This window comes from Diorhabda sublineata, chromosome 3 (assembly GCF_026230105.1).
Source record: "Diorhabda sublineata isolate icDioSubl1.1 chromosome 3, icDioSubl1.1, whole genome shotgun sequence".
In the NCBI taxonomy this organism is placed as follows: Eukaryota; Metazoa; Arthropoda; class Insecta; order Coleoptera; family Chrysomelidae; genus Diorhabda; species Diorhabda sublineata.
Window position 1 is genome coordinate 18779462 of NC_079476.1, and position 23120 is coordinate 18802581.

The following is a 23120-nucleotide window of genomic DNA, read 5'->3' on the forward strand; positions in this document are numbered from 1 at the left end:
TCTGAGAAATAGAAATGAAACACCCGGTATTTCATTCAATTTTCAAATATTAATTTAGAAAAACTGTAAATTCATAAATTTCTGAAACCACCCTGTTTCAGGTTATAAAAGTGATTGGAATATTTCAAATTAATTCCGTAGTTTCCTATCTGAGAATCATTGATGAGACATTCTGTATTTCATCTAATTTTTTTATATTGAGAAAATTAGAAATTCGTAAATATTGAGATTACCCTGTAACTTATTTTATAAAAGAATTAAATTTTTAAAATTATTTTTCAAGTTCGCTATGTGAGAATCATAAAAGGAACATTCTCTATTTCATTTAATGTTCAAAAATTAATTCAGAAAAACTGTGAATTTTTCAATTTCTGAGATCAATTCCATAACGACCAATTGGAGAATCATAAATGGGACATGTCCTATTTCATCTAATTTTTAAATATTATTTCACGAAAATAGTAATTTGTAAATATTGAGACAACCCTGTAACTAGTTTTATAAAGGGAATGAAATTTTTTAAATTGATTTCAAAGTTACCGATTCGAGAATTAAAAAAGGACACTTTGTACTCTATCTTATTTTTGAATCATAGATTAAAATTATTTTGATATCATGAAGGTTCTGATTTGAAAGAACCTCCAATTGAAGATCGTTTTCAAAATTCTCAAATTGGCTGAAAAACGTTTGACTTCCGTTTGACCTTTCAAAAATTTTTGATAATATTGGTAAGGGATGTTGCAAAAAAAACTAACGAGCACATTTAATATACCTTCATTTTATTTTGACATCAACAGCATAGATTGTACAAGCTTTAAACAAATTTAGATGTCATCGTTATATAAATTAACAACTAGGTACAATATACAAATCTGACATTGTCAATACAGCTTTTATCTGTGTATACACTATCACAAATTTTTAAAACTCTCGTTTTACAACTAAAATTAAAAAAAAACTTAAGACGATCGTTCAATAATATAAATACATGAAAGGGACTTTCACTTAACGCTCGCAATGATTTTGTGTAACATGGCGTTCTACTCGACGATAACGATGAAAAAATCACTTTTTACAATCCCGAATCAGATGAAATATAATCGGTTTCTTCAAAAATTTCACCTCGATTATGTATAATATTTACATAAGTTCTCAACAAATTTTGTGAAACTACAGAACACTCAAGAAGTGCGTTCATCGTTCTGACTACATTTTTATGGTAGTGGAAAAGGATCATGCGAGCGGAAGTAGAACGTACCAATAATTATAATCAATAGATGCAACACATACGTCGTAAAAAGATAAACTGCACCAGTGTACAATCTGTCATAAAATAGATGAAATATGTCAGTGTACAATTGTACATCTGTAATAAAACAGTTGAACTGTCATAAAATAAAAGAACTGCACCAGTTTGCAATCGTTGTCAGATTCTATTGGAAACTAAAGTTGATAAATATGATGTAATGAGAATATGATTTGAAGCAAAAGATATGTTTAGGTGAAATTAACGATTCAGAAAAGGAAATTTTAAAAGTTCAAATTAAAAAAAAATAACATCTATGAAGTTTTTTAGAATCTTTCTTTCCCGTATTTCCTGATAAGCAACTTTAATAGTAGTGAAATTATTGCTATAAAATTTTAACAATAAGTTTGGAACAAATAATGTCATGCACTGTATTGTTAGAAAAATTATTGAAAACTGTACCAAATACTCATATACAGGGTGATATGTTCAATGTAAGAAATAATCACTGGAAAATTTTTTAAAAAAGATCAAGTTACTTGAATTTATCGATTCCTTTTCATTAAGTGTGGTTTCAATTATCATAAATTTTATTGTTGGGTCATTTGAATATGCAACTAGTACACAAAATGTTATATTTTCGATGAAAAAAATGGAAGACACCGATGCTAATACTTACAAACATTAAAAATTCAAACTTTATTTTTTTCTTTATTCTACTTTGCCCACAAACATCACACAGAAACTGTACCACTAAAAGTGCAAATATCGGTTTCCTACAACTGGTTGATGGTATTACTCCAAGAATTGATGCTCAAATACCTCACAACAACTATACCACTTTTAGAATTGAACAAAAATATTTTGTTTTCATCATTTTTAAGTCTAAAATCAAATTTGTCGATATAACTTCCGCTTTTTACTAAGGTTAACAAACACCTCCCCTGATGTTTGACTGAATACTGTTATTAGTATTCATATCATGGCTTCTTTATAGTACTGTTTCGATTTCGGTAGTACTTTACAGTTTATTTTTAATGTAGTTACAATCCGAAGAATTCAATTAATAATTTTGTTTTTTTTATTTTTAAAAACTTTGTAAGTTTTATTGATAAAGAAATTTGGCTTAAAAATGATAAAAACTGAACTGGAAATCCGTATTTAACGTAGACAGTGAAATAAATGGAAGTTTTTTTACAGATGGAGTTTCTAACCTCACTTTATCGTTTTCATAATTGAAAATACGTGAAAAGTGAACTATCTTTATACAAAATTCTGTTATTAGTTTATTTACTTTATGTTGAATGGTAAAAAAAATATTGATACATATTTTTATAAGATGAGGTATCTACGCCTATGGAACAAAAACTTTAAAAAAAAAAAGGCAAGAATTTATAGAGAGGTAAGAACATTTTCATAAAAAATTCAATCATACAGCAACTTTATTCAATTCGTGGAAATAGAAAAACTTTATAATTTCGTGATTATGGGGAATTTTTTCTCGCGTTAATGGATTTCCGGGTGAAGGAACAAAATATTTGACTTTTTATTTTTTCAATTTAAAATGTGTTGAAATTATACAGGGAAATGTCTAGGATATACGCCTAGGGAATAAAAACGGAAAAATTGATAAAAATCATGAAAAGAGTGTTCATAGTTTTGTAAAAAAATGTATGTATCTTAGGGTGAGCAAACGTCCCGGAAAACCGAGATTGTCCCGGTTTTTCATAAAAACATAAGGTGTCCCGAAAAATTATTCCCGGACGCACAAAAGTCCCGGATTTCAATTTTGAAATAAGTTTTCAAAAGATTTTGCTTGGTTACTTTTGACTCGTATCTGCAGTTGATTGGCTGTGGTGCTACAATCACTACACCTGTTTGCAACCATGTGAACTAACAACGCCCACTAACCTAGTATTTAGCGATTGGTCCGCTTGTCACGCTACTGATCACTGTTATAGCTGTTACAGCGAAAATAATAGTGTATGACGTTACGTCTGACAACATTGTTAAACAGTGGTTGAGGTTATGCCAGTGCAGTCAAGTGTTAGGTAAAAGTAATCCCAATACCGGTTTTTCTTGTTTATTAATAGTGATTCATCACAATGCCAAAACGTGCGTGAAAATTCAGTGACAATTATTCTAAGGAGTGGAACTTGGTGGTGTTGTCATGGTGGGCGTTCGGACATAGTTGATCACATCAAGTCAAAAAAACATATTAACAGATTTAGTGCTCCGAGCAGCAGTAAGACGTTACAAAATTATTTTGTTGTACCACAGTCAAGTGAAGACACCAAAGTTCGAGCAGCCGAGCTTAGATTAGCCTACCACTTGGTAAAACATCACCAAAGTTTCAAATATAGCTTAATAGCATCACGTTTGATGATTAACCTATTTCAAAAAAGTTTAGTTCGGCAGGAACTAAAATAACAGCTTTAGTAAATGGTGTTATCGCTCCCCAGAGTTTAAAGGAAAGATAGTATCGAAAAGTCTGCTTTTTACGGAATTTCCACTGATGTCAGCAATCATAAAGCTGCAAAAATGTTTCCATTTGTTGTTCAGTTTTTCGATATTACTGAAGGAATTCAGTCCAAACTGTTGTGGGTGAGTTCCCTAACAAATGAGATATCTGATGAAATTTCAGCATTTTGTTCAAGTACTATGGAAAAGTTGGCTCTTGATAAAAACAAATGTTTGGCTTAAGGAGTTTTGTGAGTACGTAGGAACGTTGAACGAGTCATCAAGCTGTTTGAACCCCCAAAAGAATTTTTCCTAAATGAAAAAAAGGCCCCAAATATAGTGGTTCAATTTTTTAGCAATTCTATCAGTGAAGCTCATTTATAGTTTATTCACAACCAACTTAGCACGTTCCAGCATGGAATAAAGAAAATTGAAGGGAGCACGAAAAGTGTAATAGAAATAGTGGAAGTCCTGAAAAATGTTCTTGAAACTGTTACCAGGAGAAAAGAGGAGAATTTCATTTCTTTTAATGTTAAATCAGTTCTTAAAAAAGCAGAAGTATCACAATTAGTTGAACAAAGTTTTAAAGAGGAAGTTGACAAGTTTTATGGCACCTGTACGGAATATTTAAGCAAGTGGAGCATTTCATTTTCACCATTGTTAGTTTTCGATTGGATGTTATTGAAAAAAGTGCCAAAATGGGAAAGTCTTGAAAATACAGTTGCTTATTTGAAAGAGAAGCAAATTGAAATTGACGATTCCATTCTATTTGATTAGTTTGGAATACTAAAAAATTGAAAAATCACTGAAGAAAACCTTGAAAAGTGTAATGACGAAAAGGGAATCCCCATTGCAATGTCATGAGAAATGGGTGAGATTGTAAAAATTGCACAATATCTGCCAATTGCAATACCAGCCCACAACGCAAACGTAGAAAGAATTTTTTCTTTCATGACTATACAATGGACTGATGAAAGAAACAGGATGGAAGTCGAGTCCCTTGAGTCAATCTTACAAATTCTCTACAACTATAAAATGGACTAGAACAGAAAATGATTAGGAAGGCCGGAAGCAGTACGAAATACCCTTTACTTCAAGATAGAGATAGAGCCAGCCACTCCATCTATTGACAGTGATTGTTAAGAAAACCCAACATTTTGTGTTTTTATTTTTATTAAATAATATTCATAATTAAGAGGCGATTCTTGTTATTTTTCCTGGATATATGGGACCAGGGAGGGGTTGCATTATAGGCGGAGTCCCGGTTTTTTCTGAAAATGATTTGGTCACCCTAATCCAACTTTTATTGAAAATATGATCCACATTGTAGAGCTTCAAAGTTGAACAATCCATTTTTTTTTTCGATTTTAAAACACTAGAAAATTGAAAAAATTCCATTGTTTCCAAACTACGAGGGTTGCAGAATTCTTTTTAAGGTCAATAGATAGATAAAAGATGTATCTAAATGCCTAACCAAAATTGATTTTGTCAGACTCAAATTTCCAGAAATTATACAGGGAGAAAGTCGAAGAATAACATTTTATGACATTTAATTAAAAAATTATAGTATCCGCGCCTATGGGATAAAAACGCAAAAATTAGTAAAAATCAAATCAAAATTAAATTTTTGAATTCTTTTCGATGTTTCTACAAGAATTAAAATATTATCAATTTTTTTACGAAAATGTATCAATTTACAAAACCTTGCTCGAGGGGACAGTAATTTTGAGATTTTTTTTCTCACCGGAAAAAATATTTTTTCAACCGTTTAGACAAAACGACGTACACATCCTAAAGAAAGTACGTTTCTTCGAGTATATTAAGTATAAATGTACAGGTCTAAACGTCCATTCTAAAAAATCCGCGACTCGATATACAGGGGGTTAATCGAATATAACACGGACGATAAAAAGACAGATTATATTATTTAAGGGGAGAATGTTTTAAATATATCTTCTTAAATTACCAGCGAGTTTTGTAGTTCCTATCAATGAAGTTTTACATCACTTCACTTGTTTGACTAGTGTATTTTCCATAAATAAAAGCGATGGCCCGAAAGTACCACGAAATATTATCATATAATAATCAGCTGATGAATATACAATATTTACAGCCTCCAAAAAAATTAAACACCCGAGACAACCGCAAAGATGTTGTCGTATTTACAAAAAATTCGGCGAAATTAGCCCTTATATTCGGTTTACATAAAAACTAAACGTTTCGACACAGCCTTCTCCGATCTACAATTAATTACACCAACTATTCTTTTTTTTTCGACGTCTCGACTTGTTTTTTTTTTCTTGCCTTTCACCAATTTCGCTTCTCTGTCAAGAGATTTTTCTCGATTTTATCGAGCAAAGAGTTTCACCCTCAACAACGTGTCGTATTTTTTAAGATTCGCGCTCTTTCTTCACTTTGTAATCTTCGCCTAAAATCGTGGCGATTTCTCCCTGCATAAATGCCCACGGTACGTTCGAATTCGCCAATGGACATTTCTCTCCACTCGGACAATATACCTAAAATAAAAAATTACATTGGTATTTCATACATATTAATTCAAAATATTTGTTTGCACAATAATCACGGCAACGTTGCAAACATTACATGCACAAGATGAGGAGAAGGAAAAGTTCTACTAATAAAGATCAATACCGTTATAGTTAATTATTTTCTATTATTGCAAAATCGGTAATTTGTTTTGTTTGTTTGTTGTTTGTTTGTCATTTGTTTCATCACTTTTTTTATTTGTTTAATTATAGTTGTGTATTCAAGGAGTGATAGAAAACACGGTGAATTGTTAAATTAGAAACAAAGTAAAAAGATAACAAATTTTTTATCCCAACGTTGACTTATGGATAGAAACATTCTCTAACATATTTTTTATTTTCGGGAGAACTAGAAGTCGCATAGTGATAGATCTGGTAAATAAGGTAGATGCAGACAGACTGGGGGCTTTTAATAGGCAAAAATTAAAAAATTATTATGTAATTATGAGACATACATTTTTTAATCACACCTCGTACGTGTAAAATACGAATAGTTTTAAAATATTTTATATTTTCATCGATAGAAAAGTATTTACAAGTAGAGTAAAATCAAAAAATAAACGCGTCAACACTGCAACCATGTGTATGATATGGTGGTGCTATTCGGCAAGAAAAAAAAAGAATGAATCATAGTGATAAACTTCATATGACTCAATATAAAAAGACGATTTAGCAACAAAACCATAAGGTTATCATTTGAAAGTGTGGTTCACCCTATTTTTGGTCATAAAACATGGTATAATTAATGTTTAATACTTTTTATTTCATTCCAACAATTATAACTTTTAAGGTTAGGTTAGTTCTTCAAGTATTTAATAATTTGTAAAAATTGTTCAAATTATTATATTCAATTGTTTTTTTTTTTTCAAATTAGTGGTCTTTGTAAGTAGATACTCATCGAAAGAAAAAATACGACATTCGAAAAATAATTTCAAATACAGTTTTTTGAAACAAATCGAGAAATTTTTAGTTTTTTACTGGCTAAAAAAGTGTTCAAATATTGGTTTTCAAATTTGAGTCTCATTTTTATTTTAAATACAATGAAAAAACAAATTTCTATATTTTACATAATACGTGTTTATCTTAAAACTCATATTAAATATGTGAAACGTTAAAATAAACGCGACAACTCCGCATCCGTCCGATGTACAAGATGGCGTCCTTAGGGGGAGGAGGGGATTCAATGTAATAATGAATATGGAAATTATTCTATACTCTGATATTTAATACAGGATTTGAATAATTTGAAGTGATAATTTCATTTTTGTAATAAAAAAATAATTAAAAATGCCCGCAAAAGTTCGAGGTGAATGTGACAAAATTAATGTCGCATATTGTTATTTTATATGCTTTAAGTTGCCAGTGAATAATAACATTTGATTATTTAATTTTAAATCCTGTCTTTGGGTAGAAATCAGATTTATGTATTAAAGAAAGAAAACTTATAATTTGAATTTTAAATGTAAGAGACAATCCATTAAGATAACTTATATAATTTATTTTTGTAAGACAGTTTCTAAAGATATAGAGGTGAGTTAAGATCCAAAAATATCTTGAAGTATCAGTTGAATCAACTTTTTATGTATAAAAAGAGTTTGCAGCATGTCGTTATATGAATAGAAGATGTAACTAAATTTTTAATCATATTTAATTTTTCCAATTTCAAATTTATTTAAAATAAAATATGAAAAGGGAAATTTTGTGACTTGGTTCAGTTAAAACAATGTGTTTTCTACGCCTATGAAAAAAAAACTCTAAAAATGTAGAAATCGGAAGAGGAAAGTAGACAATATAAAAAACGGAAACGGAACTGACAAAAGTCAAAGTTATAATTTTAAAAACATAAATGAAGGGGAATGTTTCATAAAAACATAAATGAAAGGGAATGTTTCATACAGGTAAAGTTCATGATCGCGATTTTGTCTAATTCCAAAAAAAAAGAAACAATTTATTAAATTGTAATACACGCCACTGCGTCAAGCACGGCGCACAAGCACAATCAACATGCAGAAACGTGAGGAAACGCAACGCCAACTGCAATTCAGTTTCTATTCAACTTTAGAATGACGCATTTACATAACCAGCATATCAAATAATTATACATAAAAACACTTCTAGTTCCTTGTTCGTAAAATAATGAAATCGAAAGTTCCTCTTATAAAATCATCAATGTATTGTTAACAATCAAAAACAGTTGAATGTTTTCGTAATGAATAGTACATTACAGCGTTGCCAAATTGAATTATCTTTCAGATTTATTCACCAAGTCATATCTAAACTGATATATATGGTTATATTTACCTCTGATCCAGCTCCTTGCCTCTTTATGCTCTCCCTGCTACAGGGAAAACAGAATTTGTGATGGGGCACTGAAGGACATTGCACGAAATGCGTGTCTTCCAATCTTTCCTGGCACAAAGTACATTTCAAAGTGGCTGTTGCCGTTGGTGTAGCGGCGGCAACGTTTTCTCCGTTATTTGTTAAGGATTCGTTACCGCCAGTCGACATAGTACCAGCTTCTGTTGATGTTACAGTCGTCGATGAAACATGTCTCGAACCAGACGATCGTCTACCACTTGAAGATCCCGCTAAAAATTCGAAATTAAGTAAGAGTATACAAAATATGGTATCATCGTCATACCTGTTGAGTTCGGTGAATGTTGCGATCCCCTAGACGCCGATCGAGGTGCTACGTTGGTAGGCGGACTACCACCAGTTGAACGTGGACTACCGGGTGGTAAATTATCGGCTACGGAGATTAGAGCCGCCATTGGACTCTGACCGGAACCTGTAGTAGGTTGAGTCTGCGGTGTAGCACCGGCCATATTGGCTTCAGGTGGTGAGCCGGTCCTGTTGCTTAACGGAGAACTAGAACTTGTTCCATTCGCACTCGCTACCGAGACGGGTGCTATAATTTTTAATTAACCGTTTATACTAATTCCAAATTCAACAATATTAGAAGTATTGGAATTTATATATGAATTTAATGTATTAAAAATACTGGTTAAATAATGATTTATATAAAATAATTTATAGTTTCAATACATACATCACAATTTGAAACCCCTTTTGATAAAACGTACTCGAACGTGTATTGTTCACATGACCTCCTTCCTACGTCTCGTGACGTAGACTGTGATAATTACGTGCTTCGGAAGTTATCGTATACGATCGAACGTTTCCGTTTTACGAGAATGCGACCGCGGCGGGTTTTTTCTTGGTTACGTCGTATTTTTAAACGGTGAAAATCGTCACGCGCGACGTTGCCACGTTTATATTCTCAACTGTAATATGTGTTGCTAGGTTCGTGGGCAACAGACCAAATAATTCGTACACTTGATTCGTATGTTTATATTACATCAAGTTTTATTGGTTTGTTGGCATGTGGCAGGAAACATAAAACAGCTGATATTTTTATTAAATAAATGTAAAAACTTTTGAGAGACTATAAAATTGATGATGTAAACGCGATTTTTTTTCGATTAATAAATAAGGAATTATTTTGATGTATATTTGACATTAAAATTATTGTTTACTGCGCATATTTATATAAACGATAGTAAACTTTTGTTTGCAAAATGTACACATATAGTACCTAGATGTTTTGGAAACAAAATTAGTGTTTTATTGAGTTGTTAGTATTATAGTCATCCAATAAAAATTTGGGTTTTTTTAACAATTTCTATAAGTAAATAAAGCATTTTATTTCTAAACATTAGTCACTGGCGCATAAAAAAATATGCTGATTTTAACGCAATACTTTCAAGGTGGTTGTTGCGATTTGAATATGTTATTAAACAAATTTGCATTGAATATTACGAAGCCAACAAACATTAATTTATCATTTCTTATGTTTGTAAATTAATTCTGATGAAATGCATAAAGAAAAATTAATTTACATAAACGCACTTATAATTATAATATAGTTTCAAAATTAATTAAAATTTTAGACTTTTTTCGGTTTATTTAAAGAAAAATCTTTGGGAGTATTGCTCGCATATTTAGAGCCGGCTTCCAAGGCACGTCTATCGAGAAATTGAGTGTAATAGGGATACTATTTTGTTATAAAATACTTTCAAATACGTATAGTGACTATTTGCAGACATGAATGCAATAAAATCGTTATATTGGATCAAAGTAAAATCCACGTTTCCATTTTTTCAATAACTTTCTCTATTATTTTTAAATCTAAATATTTGTGACTAACAAAGCACTAACTACATAGTAAATGAATTGTTTCATAAATTTTCAATATAACACTCTAATACGTGTTAATATTTCTGTTTGCTAGCAGACGCCATATTGAAAATTTTTTGACAATTCTTTGGAATCATTAATTAAATTTATGCTCTCCAGGTGGTGTGTTATTACGAGTGCTTCCAAGATATGAAAACATCGTCAAAAAAGTTTCTATTTTCTGGAATATGCGTTATGCGGAAAAGAAACTAGTATTATTGATTATCACTTCGCTTCCTAAATTTGCCTTTCAGAACATAAAACCGTATGATTAATTCCTTGATTATCGATGCTTCACTGTTGAAAAAATATGGGGCGAAGTTTAAATTTCTGGTAATATTCATCATGATTATCATACCAACGCTAAAAAGGAGCAACTACGATTTGTCAAGTCTCTGAATTTGTTGTATTTATAAATTTTAAATAGATTTCAAGTATATTTGCCGAACTTTCGTTATATCTGGCAACGTCGGATATATTATTATTCCAAGAAACAGATAGATTGCTAGGCATCTATGTAAAAGAAAGAAATTACTAACATAAATAGTATCAGTTTTTCAATGGAATATATTCGTACAATCATTTAATTTTGTTTTAATTTAGAATTTTTTTGTTGATCTTGTTATTTAACACCCTATAATTCAAGTTTATAAGATATTAAATTGAAAAAAGAAATTAATAAACTATTCATAAATCGAATGAGGTCACCGTTCTCATGGGAAAACGTGATACGGTCTTCGGTTAACCAGTTCTGAGCAGACTCTTTGGGAACGTAGGTACGTTATAAAAAAATATGTACAACAGTCGGTACAGGTGTAGATAGGTATTTTGCTGTTGTTTTCAAATACGTTAATACGTAGGTATGATGATAAATAGGCCAGCTGGTTTCAAGAAAGGAAACGGACCATCTGTCATTAGGTCTAGAAAGAATTCTTTATACAAACGTCGAAAAAAAAAACGTAACCTACATATGCGCGTACATAGGGGCGGATATGTATTCCACGCAAAAAAAATTACACTGAGCTGTGTTAAATTAATTGAATAAATAATACTAACCTGCAAAAAAATATTTCTTTGTTCTCAAGTCTATTTTAAGATTTTGCTGTTAATTATGTATGAAAAGCGAAAGAAAAAAACCCTTGCTTTTGGGGTAGTTATAGAAATACAACTGATTTTAAAACTTTCAAAAATACCCCTAAATTAGAATAAGGATTTTACGTTTAAATACATGGCATTAGAGTGGTAAATTCAGTCAGATAGCAGATAGATAGTGTGGTAGATTCGGACAAAAGAAATTCGGGATGCACTGTTTGCACATGAAAACTTGGCCAGTTTCTTGGGAGCTCTTTAAAAATAAAGAAAACTGAATTAAATATTATAAAAATACTTCAATTGAGGGAGGGAATATGAAATACGAGGATGGTCCCAGAAGTACTTGGTCCAACAAAGAAAACACTAACAATTTTTGAAAAAAGTATTTTTTTCCAACGAAATCTCCACTTAGCTATACATCTTTTTCCTAGCGATGTTCAATAAGTTTTTATAATAAGAATAAGAAATAAATTCATGGTCACATTGCAAATCACAGAAATACTTTCCCCGGCATATGTTTATTCAAATATTTTAAAAGAGCTTTTACAAGGGTTATTTGGAAAGTTTCCGAACTAACGCTGACGAAGACGTTATCGGAAATGTCATCCATATATTACGTCACACGTTACCAAAATGTGGCAATGTGTCTCAAGGGGCAGGGGGCCAAAAGTTTTGTGACGAACTACCATTAATGGCATTAATTAAATTCTATTGTCGTTGACTTTATGTTGATTTTATTAGATTCGTCACATCAGGAGAGATGATAATAAAAATGTGACAACTTGTGACAAGGACGGGGTGAGGAGTTCAAAATTCCTAAAATTCGTGCGACGTAATTTATGAATGGCCCTTAAACGCCTATTTTGAGGTTAACTGTCTTTTGTAAGCGTTGAAAATGTAGCATCGCAGGATTAACTATATAGACAATAGATAAACAAAAATGATTTTAGAAAAAAATTATCTCTATTCTGTGGTATTTCTGAAACTTTTAAGCCAACCCCCGTATTTATAGATGAAAGAAAATAGTTTCGACATACGCAAGTGATTCTCTGAAAGCTCAAAGCTATTTTATTTCCTTAAACGGCAGATGCTAGCCCAAGTATTTCGTGAGAAAGTTCTTCAAGGTCATTTGGATGTCATTGTAACTGACCGGGTATTCAGCATCCGACGCGGACTGGCTCAACTGCACCATTGTTAAATATTTCTATGGTTCTACGTTAATTTTATATTTTCTAATTTCCATTCGATTAATATGAAAATTAAATTTGGCAATTCAAAATATTAATTAGTATTGTATCTCAAGAGACATATATTTTATATATACCTGTTTGTTTTTTAATTATTGTTTTAGAGGTTTTTATACATGACATCATAATCCGTAGAAATTGGCGTTGATATATTTTCAAATACGTGCCAACTTTCTGTACACAATATCTAATGTTCATTTTGAAATGAGTAATTTATTATTTGTGGACTAGTATTTTGAATTCAAACGAACTCATTCATTAAATTGTATGTGGAAACATTTTAATTGAAACAATTTGAATATTGCGAAACGGAGAAATTAATATCGTTATTCACCTTAACACGAGTCACAAAAAAATTGACATTAAAGCGTAAAACTTCCATATTTAATGACGAAAAAATATACAAGGTGTGTTTAAACAAATTGAAAAAAAAAAAGATTGGACAAATTTATCGTGGAAAAAAGAATTCAACGTTGCACGAAACTCATTATAACTGTGCTTGACGGAGCCACTGGGAGTGTTTATGATACAAGGTGTTTCAAAAGAAAGTTAACAACTTTAAGAAGAGTTAGTTTAATGAATTTATTTCATGAACATAACATCGTCCAAATGTGAAGCGTGCGCTAATGGCATTTAATCGAGCACTTAAACTTAAGATTTGACATAACACCACAGAAAAAAGTCCATAGGTTTTAAAGCAGGACCGCGTGGAAACTAATTTATGTAGCCTTTGCTGGAGAACAATTTGTAAGGGAATGGTGGCACCATGTTCTTTGGTTACAACCATTGAAGTTCCGCAGTTCAGACACGAAGAAGTCGTCTAAGATGTGCGCATAACACTGTAACTGGGCGTTCCCCTCAACTTCGAAAAAGGAAGGGCCTATAATTCCTTGCGCTAACATCGCAGCTCATACCGCTACTAAAGGCGGATGTAGATGTTCCAGATGCTTGTGTTTTGGATTGGTTGCACTCCAGTAGCGGCAATTTGAATTGTTGACGATGAAAACGAGCTACATCCGGAAACAAGATTCGTTTGAAAGCGCTCAATTACCTGGTTTACGAAGTCAATCCTTTGACCAGCATCCTGGGGCTTCAATTTTCGCACCAATCGAACTTTGTGTAAAATGCCAAATAATTATGAACCATGTACGTTTAAAGTAATAGCACGCTTCCAAATAGACAAGTCAGGCTCGTCACGATCAGACTGCGTAACACTACGTTTCTGGTCATTCAAAAAAGCTTTGGAAGCCCGGATTTTAGCCATTTTCTATAAGACTCACGCAGGGTCTACTCCCCAGAAGCTACAAAATTCCCAACAGCCAGGCTACCGATTGATATATCTCCCGTGTCCCTCCGATCACGAAATAACCAATACTAAGGTACATTTTCTTTTGAGACACCTTGTATTTGACGTGAAAAAGTTAGTTTTTATACTTATAAGAACTATTGCTTTATATTTTTTAAAATCTGTGGTTTTAACATTTGAAGATAAAACCATTCAAATAAATTGACTTTTCCACCAAAATAACTTCATAATGACCCAATGAAAACATTTCACTTATTTTTTTGAATACGGCTCGGTGTTTAGTAACATCCTACAGTCTAAGGCATTAAAATTTCTTATTTTCAGCTCTGTTATTTCCGAAATTATTCTAGTAACTGTTAAACTCTCATTTGATAAAACGTATTGTTAAGACAGTACACGCCGACAACAGCGTCATTTGATCCGTTACAGAATTTTATCATTTGATTCAATTATAATGAATATTTCGTAGTTATGTCGTTATAATATAGGTATACACAGATTGACATATTTTTAATTCCATGAGGTCTACGCATGCAAATTTATAATATAACGATGACGAAATATAAAAATACCGAAATTGACACACAACGGTAAAACAAGAAGGGGGCCAAGCATTTCATAGTAGTAGTAGTAGTAGAAGCAGGTAAAAAATATTATGATATGGGACAAAACGACTTGCTTGACCAGTTGGACGCGGCGTTGCCAATTGTAATACCTACGTTTGATATCTCATATTGAGAAAATGCTACTATTCAATTATTTTCTATAATTTTCTTAAGAGTTGAAATATGCAATTTTTGGAAGGAATAGAATTATATCGATCTGACAAATATTAGTAAAAACGAAAACCCCAGCCCGAAATTAATCCCTAAAAGAAAGAAAGAAGAAAATTTTAGTGACAATACTTTCGAACAAAAATAAAGCTCATTATAAGCTCTACAAAAAAAAGTCGGTAATTATACACTTTCACGGTCACCTGGTTTTTTGGCTCTAGAAAATCGAAAAATGGATGGATTTTAATGATCTTGGTCTCAAAATGTTCCATTTTACGGCGGATTTATAAAAAAAATGCGAAAATTAAAAAAAATAAATATTTTTTACAGTTTCATGATTTTAAATGCAAAAAAATGACTTTCCCCATATAAATCCTTTGTAACTGTTTCTGACGTGGTGGAATCAAGTTCGTATATTTTTTTTCGCAATTTACATAAAAAAAATGAATATTTTGAAAAAAAAAACATTTTGAGACCAAAATTATAAAATTTATCTATTTTTAATGGTCCAAAAACTATTAACATTGAAGAATATAGTACGAAACTATTCACGAAAATTGATTGTTTTTCATCGATTTCATTTTAAGCTATAAAAACTGAAAAAATCATTCTTTTTAGACTTTTTTTTAAATTGTTTATTAATTTATGTAGAATACAAAAAAATATAAGAACTTTATCTGATAATTAGATAATTTTTTGTAAAGGATTATTTTGCAAAACCGTTTTTTTTACGATTTAAAACAGTAAAACAATGAGAAATTTTCATTCCAGCTATTTCTAATAATTTTTTTTTATAAATCCGCCGTAAAATGGAACGTTTTGAGACCAAGATCATTAAAATCAATCAATTTTTCGATTTTCTAGAGCCAAAAAACCAGGTGACCGTGAAAGTGTATAATTACTAAAAAGTCCGATACACTTTTTACATATACATATTCATTTGGCTTTTATAATCCTAATGGGTACAAAGTGGTAGCCAGGTCATTAAATTTTACTCCTACCGAAATATTTTGTATCATAACAGCCAAAAGAATAGATTCACGTAAAAAACTTACTTTTTGTATAACTTTTCATGAACTTCATTTGTTGTTTGAATCGTTTTTCTATATTAATATTTTGTTATTGAACAAAACAAAAAATAGAAAAAAGTAGAAAAACTCTTCTTGTATACTTTTATGAGAAGAACAAAATTTTATTGAGAGTAAACTCGTATAATACTTATTTCAATTAAAAAATATGTATTCTTATATATATTTCCTAATCACAGACTTTCTTAATAGAAGACCTGGCAATACCGCACGTGAAAGCCTTTTTTTATAACGCTAATACTTTGACGTAGTTTATTATACACGGACAGGTACTTACAACTGATAAAAGAACCGGTCAAGCGACCAGTTTCAAAACCGGTTCCATTTTAAACTCCTGTCCGACTATTTGGCATGACTGACTTTTACGTCACGTACAGGACCGAACTGATTGCCATCCAGGGCGGGATTCAGTTGATTATTGCATTAAAATTGTAAAGGTGAAAAATATTTTAAGAATAATCATTTAATAAAAAATGTATGATAGTAATTTTTATTATTGCCTGGAAACAAGATATGTTTATTTTTATATCTGCTATCAGTTTATTGGGTTTGTTCAAGTGATTTGGAATTAAATATGTCAGTATAAAAATTACGTATTGTGAGGGGGAGTCAACGAACTGATAATTCTTGAATTGTTTTCTCAATAACTTATGATAATATGAAATAAAAAAAAAAAACGAAAAGTCAGTTTAATTCACGATAATTCTTAATACACAGTGATAGAAATGTGAGTATGATGAGAGCTTTCAGGAAGAATTAATTGAAAATATTTGTACCAATTATTATATTGATATGAATGAAAGCGTTATAATTTATATGTAAACTTCCACTTCAAGTTGTCTCTGTAGCCATTGACCATCGATTCACCTTTAAATAAAGTTTTGAAACTGTTATCTTAACCATTTGGTTAGGCAGCACACAATGCAGTCACGTAATACATTAAAATGTACCTCATATTATAATAATTATTTAATTTTCAAAAACGTATTCATAATTATGTGTTAATATAAAAAATTTCTCACAATAAAGATCAACTTTAAGAAACTAGCAGTTTACTTACAATTAGTAAACGATTGTTTAGAATATGACGCCTACTGACGGTCATCTTAGAAATATAAATTTATTCTTGGCGGTTTTATTCTCGACTTTAATTTAATACAAAATTCGTTATTGTTTTAGCAGTTTTCTAGATATATTACTTCGTACTGTATGAGAAATAGGGAAAATAAAATATAATTTAAAAACATATAACCCAGACAAGAAAAGTGACGTTATATAAACAGCTGTCTGGAGACAGTATAGGCTTCAGGACATTACTCTCTAAAATATTTATAAAATTAAAATATTGAGTAAATTAAAATGATTTATTCGATAATGATGTTTACGTTCATTTTTAAATACACTAGAGCATATCAATGATATAACGTTTTCTCGTTGCAGGTCAATCTTTTTGTTGCTTACGTAAATTTTTTCTCGATATCCAAGTCGATTCAGTGAAAGCTTTCGAATAACAACGTTATGTTTCCATGTATTATGTAATTGGAGCTAGTTAATTATTTGCAACATTCTTCAAAAGTTCGACGAACTCACGACGTTCGGTTAATTTCAGTTTAACTGGATTTTTTTTTTCATTGATAACAAATTTTGTACGATTAACGGTGGTTTTCTTTTCGAAGTAACGGCATTAACGTAGCGAACTAGGTAGAGTCTGAGATGTGATGATGATGATAGTTAATCTTGGTTTTACCGTTCGGAAGAGAAAGCTAATGAATACAAATATACGATTTAAAGAAAATGGTTGATTTTTGACAAGATAAAATTATTTATTGATATTTTTAATGTGTTCTCGATTAATTTTAATAGTCTATTTCATTAATAAGTAGATTAAGTTGAAATAATTGATAACGTGTATTATCTTTAAAGGAATTTAAGCAACGGTTTGATGAGAGTTTTTTTTTAAATATTTTATATACTTATGTACAGATATTTTCAAAGCATTTACATTTGTTTTATAAAATACATTTATTTTATGATTTTCAGTGTATTTCTATAAATATTATCATTCAAGGACGACTTGACGAATGACTTTAATGAGAAATAATTTGTAATTCATCCACTGAATATCAGGGTAAAATATTGAAGGGTTATGTCAATAGAATAATTTTAACGATGATGAATTATTATGAATATACACTACCGGTCAAAAGTATTTGCCTACCCTATAGTTAACGGGATACACAACAAATAAAAACATTATTTTAAAGAATTTGGTTCCATTCATATTTCTGAATATTTCAAAGATGTGAAATGGAAGTGGGAACTTTCTGAATTGAAAAGTATCGAAAAGTTCTGATCAAAAAACAGTGATGAGATTTAAATATCTAGTTAGTAACCCCAATAGGAAATTAAAGAATCAGCGAATGAAAGATTGTTATGACAGAAAGAAAATTGAGTTATCATTTACAGAAAATATGTTTTTGGCATATTTGACACTAGATATAGAGTATCGATTCTATGAACTTCGTAAAGGGTGGTTTATAAAGGTTGAAATCGTATAATATGGACCTTGTCAATAGCTTTCGGATCGGATTAATATGAAAAAACCTTTTTATGGAAAATGCCTTCGTTAAGGGTGGTTTTTAACGATTGAAATATTCGTAAAATGGAAATTGTTGATGGCTGTCATAACCCATAATGTGAAATCACATTCAGTCTGTACTTTGGGATCAGAATATAAAATAAACATTTTTTTTAGAAAATTAATTCGTTAAGGGTGGTTTATAAGGGTTAAAATGTTCTTAAAATGATGGATCTCATAACCTACAATGTGAAATCGCGTTTATTCCATACTTTTGGATTTGATTAATAGAAAACAACATTTTTTTGGATTTTGTTTCCTTAAGGGTGGCTTTCAAGGGTTGAAATGTACTTAAAAAGAGAGTTTCACTTATTAAGATAAGACACAATCCAAAAATACATTTATTTTACCCTTTTAGATGGGATTAATGTAAAAAAAAAACAATTTTTCTAAATTTTCTTCGTTAAGAATGGTTTTTAAGGGTTGAAACGTTGTGAAAAGGGAATTTGTAATAGCTATGGTAACATACAACCTAAAAACAATTAATTTTACTATTTAAGATTAGATTAATGTGAAAAAAATATTACTGGAAATATTTCTTTGTTAAGGGTGGGTCATAAGATTAAAATGTTCTTAAAATTCATAAAATTAATAGCTAGCACATAAAAAATATAAAATCACATTTATTTTACACTTATTCTATACTTTGACGGATTAAAATAAAAAAATAATTTTTTGGAAAGATTTCATTGTTAAGGCAGGCTTATAGGGGTTAAAACGTTCTAGAAATGAAAGTTGTTTTTGGCTATTATAACCCGTTATGTGAAACCACATTTATTTCACACTCCTGGACGGGAAAATATGGAAATAACTATTTTTTTTAAAACTTTTTTAATTAGACATGGTTCTAAAGGCTGAAACGTTTTAAGAATAGTGGTTTGTTACGGCTATCAAAATTATCACATATTTTTTTTACACTTTCACATTCGATTAATGAGAAAACGCATTTTTTCTGAAAAACTCTTTCGTTAGTGATGGTTTATAATGGTGGAATTGTAAAATATAGTATTTTCAACTTTAGGGGCAATTTCCACAAATCTTTAAATAACAATATCTATAAGGTGATATGAATTTAACACCAAATTTCCATATAAATCGGTACATTTAGAAAAAATTGAGATTATGGTGTATTATTTTCCTCAGTTACTAGATTGAAATTCATATTTTATAAATAATTTTAAAAAAAAATAATTGTTAACAAAATCATATTTCAGTTAATATTAAAAATCTATTCACGAAATAGTCGACCGATAGTATGCAAACCAAAGTGTCGTGACGTCACGATACTCTAGACATGAAACGATGACGTATGCCATCAACGTTTAGTCATCATGCTTCGTTTTACACACAACATGTTCTCGCGTTCTATCGTCTAATATTTTAATATTCGAATATTTGTACACATCCGGTAGTATGGCGGTAATAAACAAAATAAGATATACATTATTCACGATAAAAATAAATGTTATGTACACAATAGAGAAAGATAGAATCGTCTACAGCAACGAGGCCCACGGAGACGGAGACATTCGTGTTTTGAAATTCTTTATTAAGATAATTATTTATATTATTTGTTTATACGTGGGGGTTTCGAAATACGTACAAATCAATTCCAATACTTCCATTTTGTTTTTCAAGTTTCATGTTAGTATTATAAACAGTTACATATACAAGGTGTCTCGAAATCGACGATGGGATTGAAATTATATTGTTAAAATGAAAAATTTGATTTCTTAACATACTTTTATGAAAATATAGGTGGGTAAGCTAAAATACCATAAAATTGATATATTTATTTGAAAAATAGTCCTCGAATTGTTGATTTTAATATTGTTCTCAAACTTCAACTATAATGTAGTGCACATAATTGTGTAGCAATAACGAATACACCTTGTATAAAAGTATGGAATAAAACTACATCTACGTATTACTACAAATATAAAATTATGTAACTATTTAAAATACCTGGTAGAGTATTTAAGAAAATTTTCATACCACTAGGTTTGAATGCGGTCCCGGCGTCAAAGGAAGCGGTCCTGATGGGATGTTTTTCTTGTTTAAACGTTCTCTCCGTAGATATAACGAACGATTGTCCTAAGGAAACTGCAGGTAATGAATCTCCCCTTGTTAAAGGGGGTCGTACAGCGTTACTGTGTTCTTCAACGGACATCATTCTTTTAGCGCCGCTGATATCGCCGTTAGAATGATGGTGTCCGTGATGTTCGTCGTCTTCCGTGGTCGATAATCCTCTTTTGATACCCTGTTGGGGTAGAGCGCCAGGCCTACCATTACTAGAATGGTGATGGGTTTGTAATTGATGGTGAGGTGCTAAATGTGCCGCCGTTGGTAAACGAACGGTGGTGCGGGCTACGTGTTCGTGCTCGGATGTCGCTTCTAATTGAGTTCTACCTCTAGGAGGCGGCGGAGGTTGTTGTTGTTGAGCGGCTTGATATTCTGCCAACATATTCGTTCTAGAATGATGGATTCCGTACGCGGGCGTATGATGGGGAGCGTTCTGTTGTCTACTAGACGACGCTACTACTTCGCCATTCTGGTGATCGTGGGCGGTAGTACCCCGATGTGTTTTAGTATTATGTCCAGATCTTTGTTCTTGAAAACCGTGAGCTCGTTTCATTTGTCGGGCAGTTTCTAAAACTATTTCTATCCTATCGGCGCCCTCATAATTAACGCAACCTCTACATACCGCTTCCGAAAAATCGTGAACCATCGCCCATGGCATCCTGGGAAGGTCACAAAGATAGCACTGCTGCCTCTTGGCTTGTTGTATTTGCATCACCGACATCTTCACCATTAAATATTTATTTCGCACTATTTAATTAAAGGTAATCGTCACTGGGTTACGCGTTTTTTGTACCACTACGCCATAGCGGAACTTACAAACGACATAAATAAATACAAAACCAACTCCACCAAGCGCTATGTCTAACTGAATTCTCGCGTTATGCACTGGCCCTATCTTACGAGCGGTTAATGGAGAGGGGCGAGAGCGGCGGCGAGGGGTTACGGGGTCTGGTTTAGTAATCGTTATACCCATGACGTCACGTCGTAAGGAAGACCAATGGCAGTGTGCACTACGTCACCGTTTGCGCGCGCTGCAGCGGACGATACCCAGCTTTTTACAGACCCAGAGGAGTAAAATAATTAAATGAATACTTTTAAATCCTGTTCTACGGACGTAGAGTTTAGTTTTGTTTTGTATTTGTGATAAACAACGTGGAATTTATAGTGGATGCTAATAAATTTCTTCAACTTGTCATTTCTTAAGCTAATATTTATTATAAACAATTTTTCACGTTATTATAGGCGTTTATAAAAATTCCTTATTTGTCAACTATAACAATATACAGGAAATGTCGTGAAGAAACAAAAGTTTAAAGGAAAATATGTAAAATTAAAGAAAAATACACAGATAATGAACGAAAGGCACAGCGTTGGTTTAATCGTTTGTATAGTGGAGAATTGATGCTTGAGGTGCAGTAGAAAAATACCCTGGTACCAGCACTCGCCGATTAACTCCCCTTTAGACCCTCCAATGATACTATAAAGTGCTATTTGAAATTATTAGGGGAGATTGCAAAAGTTGACGAATGTGCAACGCAAATTAACCAAGCTTCAAACGTGATGTCGAATAGAGATCCCTCCTTGTTCTTGTCCTGGCAAACGCCGATTTGAGAGGAAAGTCTTGTTGTGCGGCATATTATTATTTATTTGCAGTGCGACAATTTTTTGCATCTACAACCAAAGATTGGTTTTACCAAGGTCTTAAAAGAGAAAGGGAGAGAGCTAGCAGCCGTGGAGGGTATAGGGATAGATATTCTTTGAAAGAAGGGAAGTCTGGTGGTAATCAAGGGGGAAAGAAGAGCGTTTTTTCTGATGAAAATTGGAATTCTTAGTGGAACTTGATTTTTGTCAAAAATTGTTTTCTGCAAGCCTTATTTTGACAACAATTGAGTTTTCTGAACCAAATTCTCATGAAAATTTGAATTTCGTTAAAAGTTCACTTTTTCAATTCCAACTTGGTTAAAAATTTCTAAGATCAAGTTGAATTTTATCAAAATTTGAACTCTATATACCAAATTTTGACATTTTTTGAGATAAGCATTTTTCTACTAGATATTTATTCATGAAAATGCGACATGTACGTTCTGTTATTGGATATACGAGTACGAATAAAGTATAACGTTGGTATTAGCGCGATTAGTTTCGCTTTTGTGAACGCATTTCTCGGTGGAATGGATTAGAATCGTTGTGACTTCACTAGATAATAGATTGTTCTATTGATGAGCAACTAATTTTCAATTTTTTTATTTATTATTTCATGTTTCAAAGTTCGGCGTATTGTTTTCTATATTTTTTTATGTACATTATAATAATCGCGTATACACGTGTCTGTACTTTTAATCTACGGTCAAAATTTTGTAATCACTGTTTAATATTAATATCCGACATTAATACAGGGTGTCTAAA

The 23120-nt window shown here is 31.5% G+C and overlaps 1 protein-coding gene across 2 annotated transcripts; it reads right to left on the bottom strand.

Moving 5' to 3' along the window:
- Window positions 1–758: 758 nt before the first annotated feature.
- On the bottom strand, window positions 759–21601 carry LOC130442024 (interferon regulatory factor 2-binding protein-like B). Of its 2 annotated transcripts, none has more exons than XM_056775982.1 (4): window positions 20598–21581; window positions 8894–9160; window positions 8554–8840; window positions 759–6222 (listed from the first exon to the last, which is right to left on the bottom strand). In XM_056775982.1, exons 1-4 carry the CDS (start codon window positions 21442–21444, stop codon window positions 6097–6099), a joined length of 1527 nt encoding a protein of 508 aa, XP_056631960.1. In that variant the 5' UTR covers window positions 21445–21581; the 3' UTR covers window positions 759–6096. The 2 variants fall into 2 exon arrangements, with proteins under 2 accessions (XP_056631960.1, XP_056631962.1); XM_056775984.1 differs by having other exon boundaries at window positions 765–6222; window positions 20628–21601.
- Window positions 21602–23120: the final 1519 nt, after the last annotated feature.

Coding starts and splice junctions, on each gene's coding strand:
- LOC130442024 (XM_056775982.1), bottom strand. CDS start 21,444: ATGGTGAAGATGTCGGTGATGCAAATACAACAAGCCAAGAGGCAGCAG. Junction 8,841..8,893: donor ACATTCACCGAACTCAACAG/GTATGACGATGA, acceptor TCGAATTTTTAG/CGGGATCTTCAAGTGGTAGA. Junction 6,223..8,553: donor GGCAAGGAGCTGGATCAGAG/GTAAATATAACC, acceptor TTTTTATTTTAG/GTATATTGTCCGAGTGGAGA.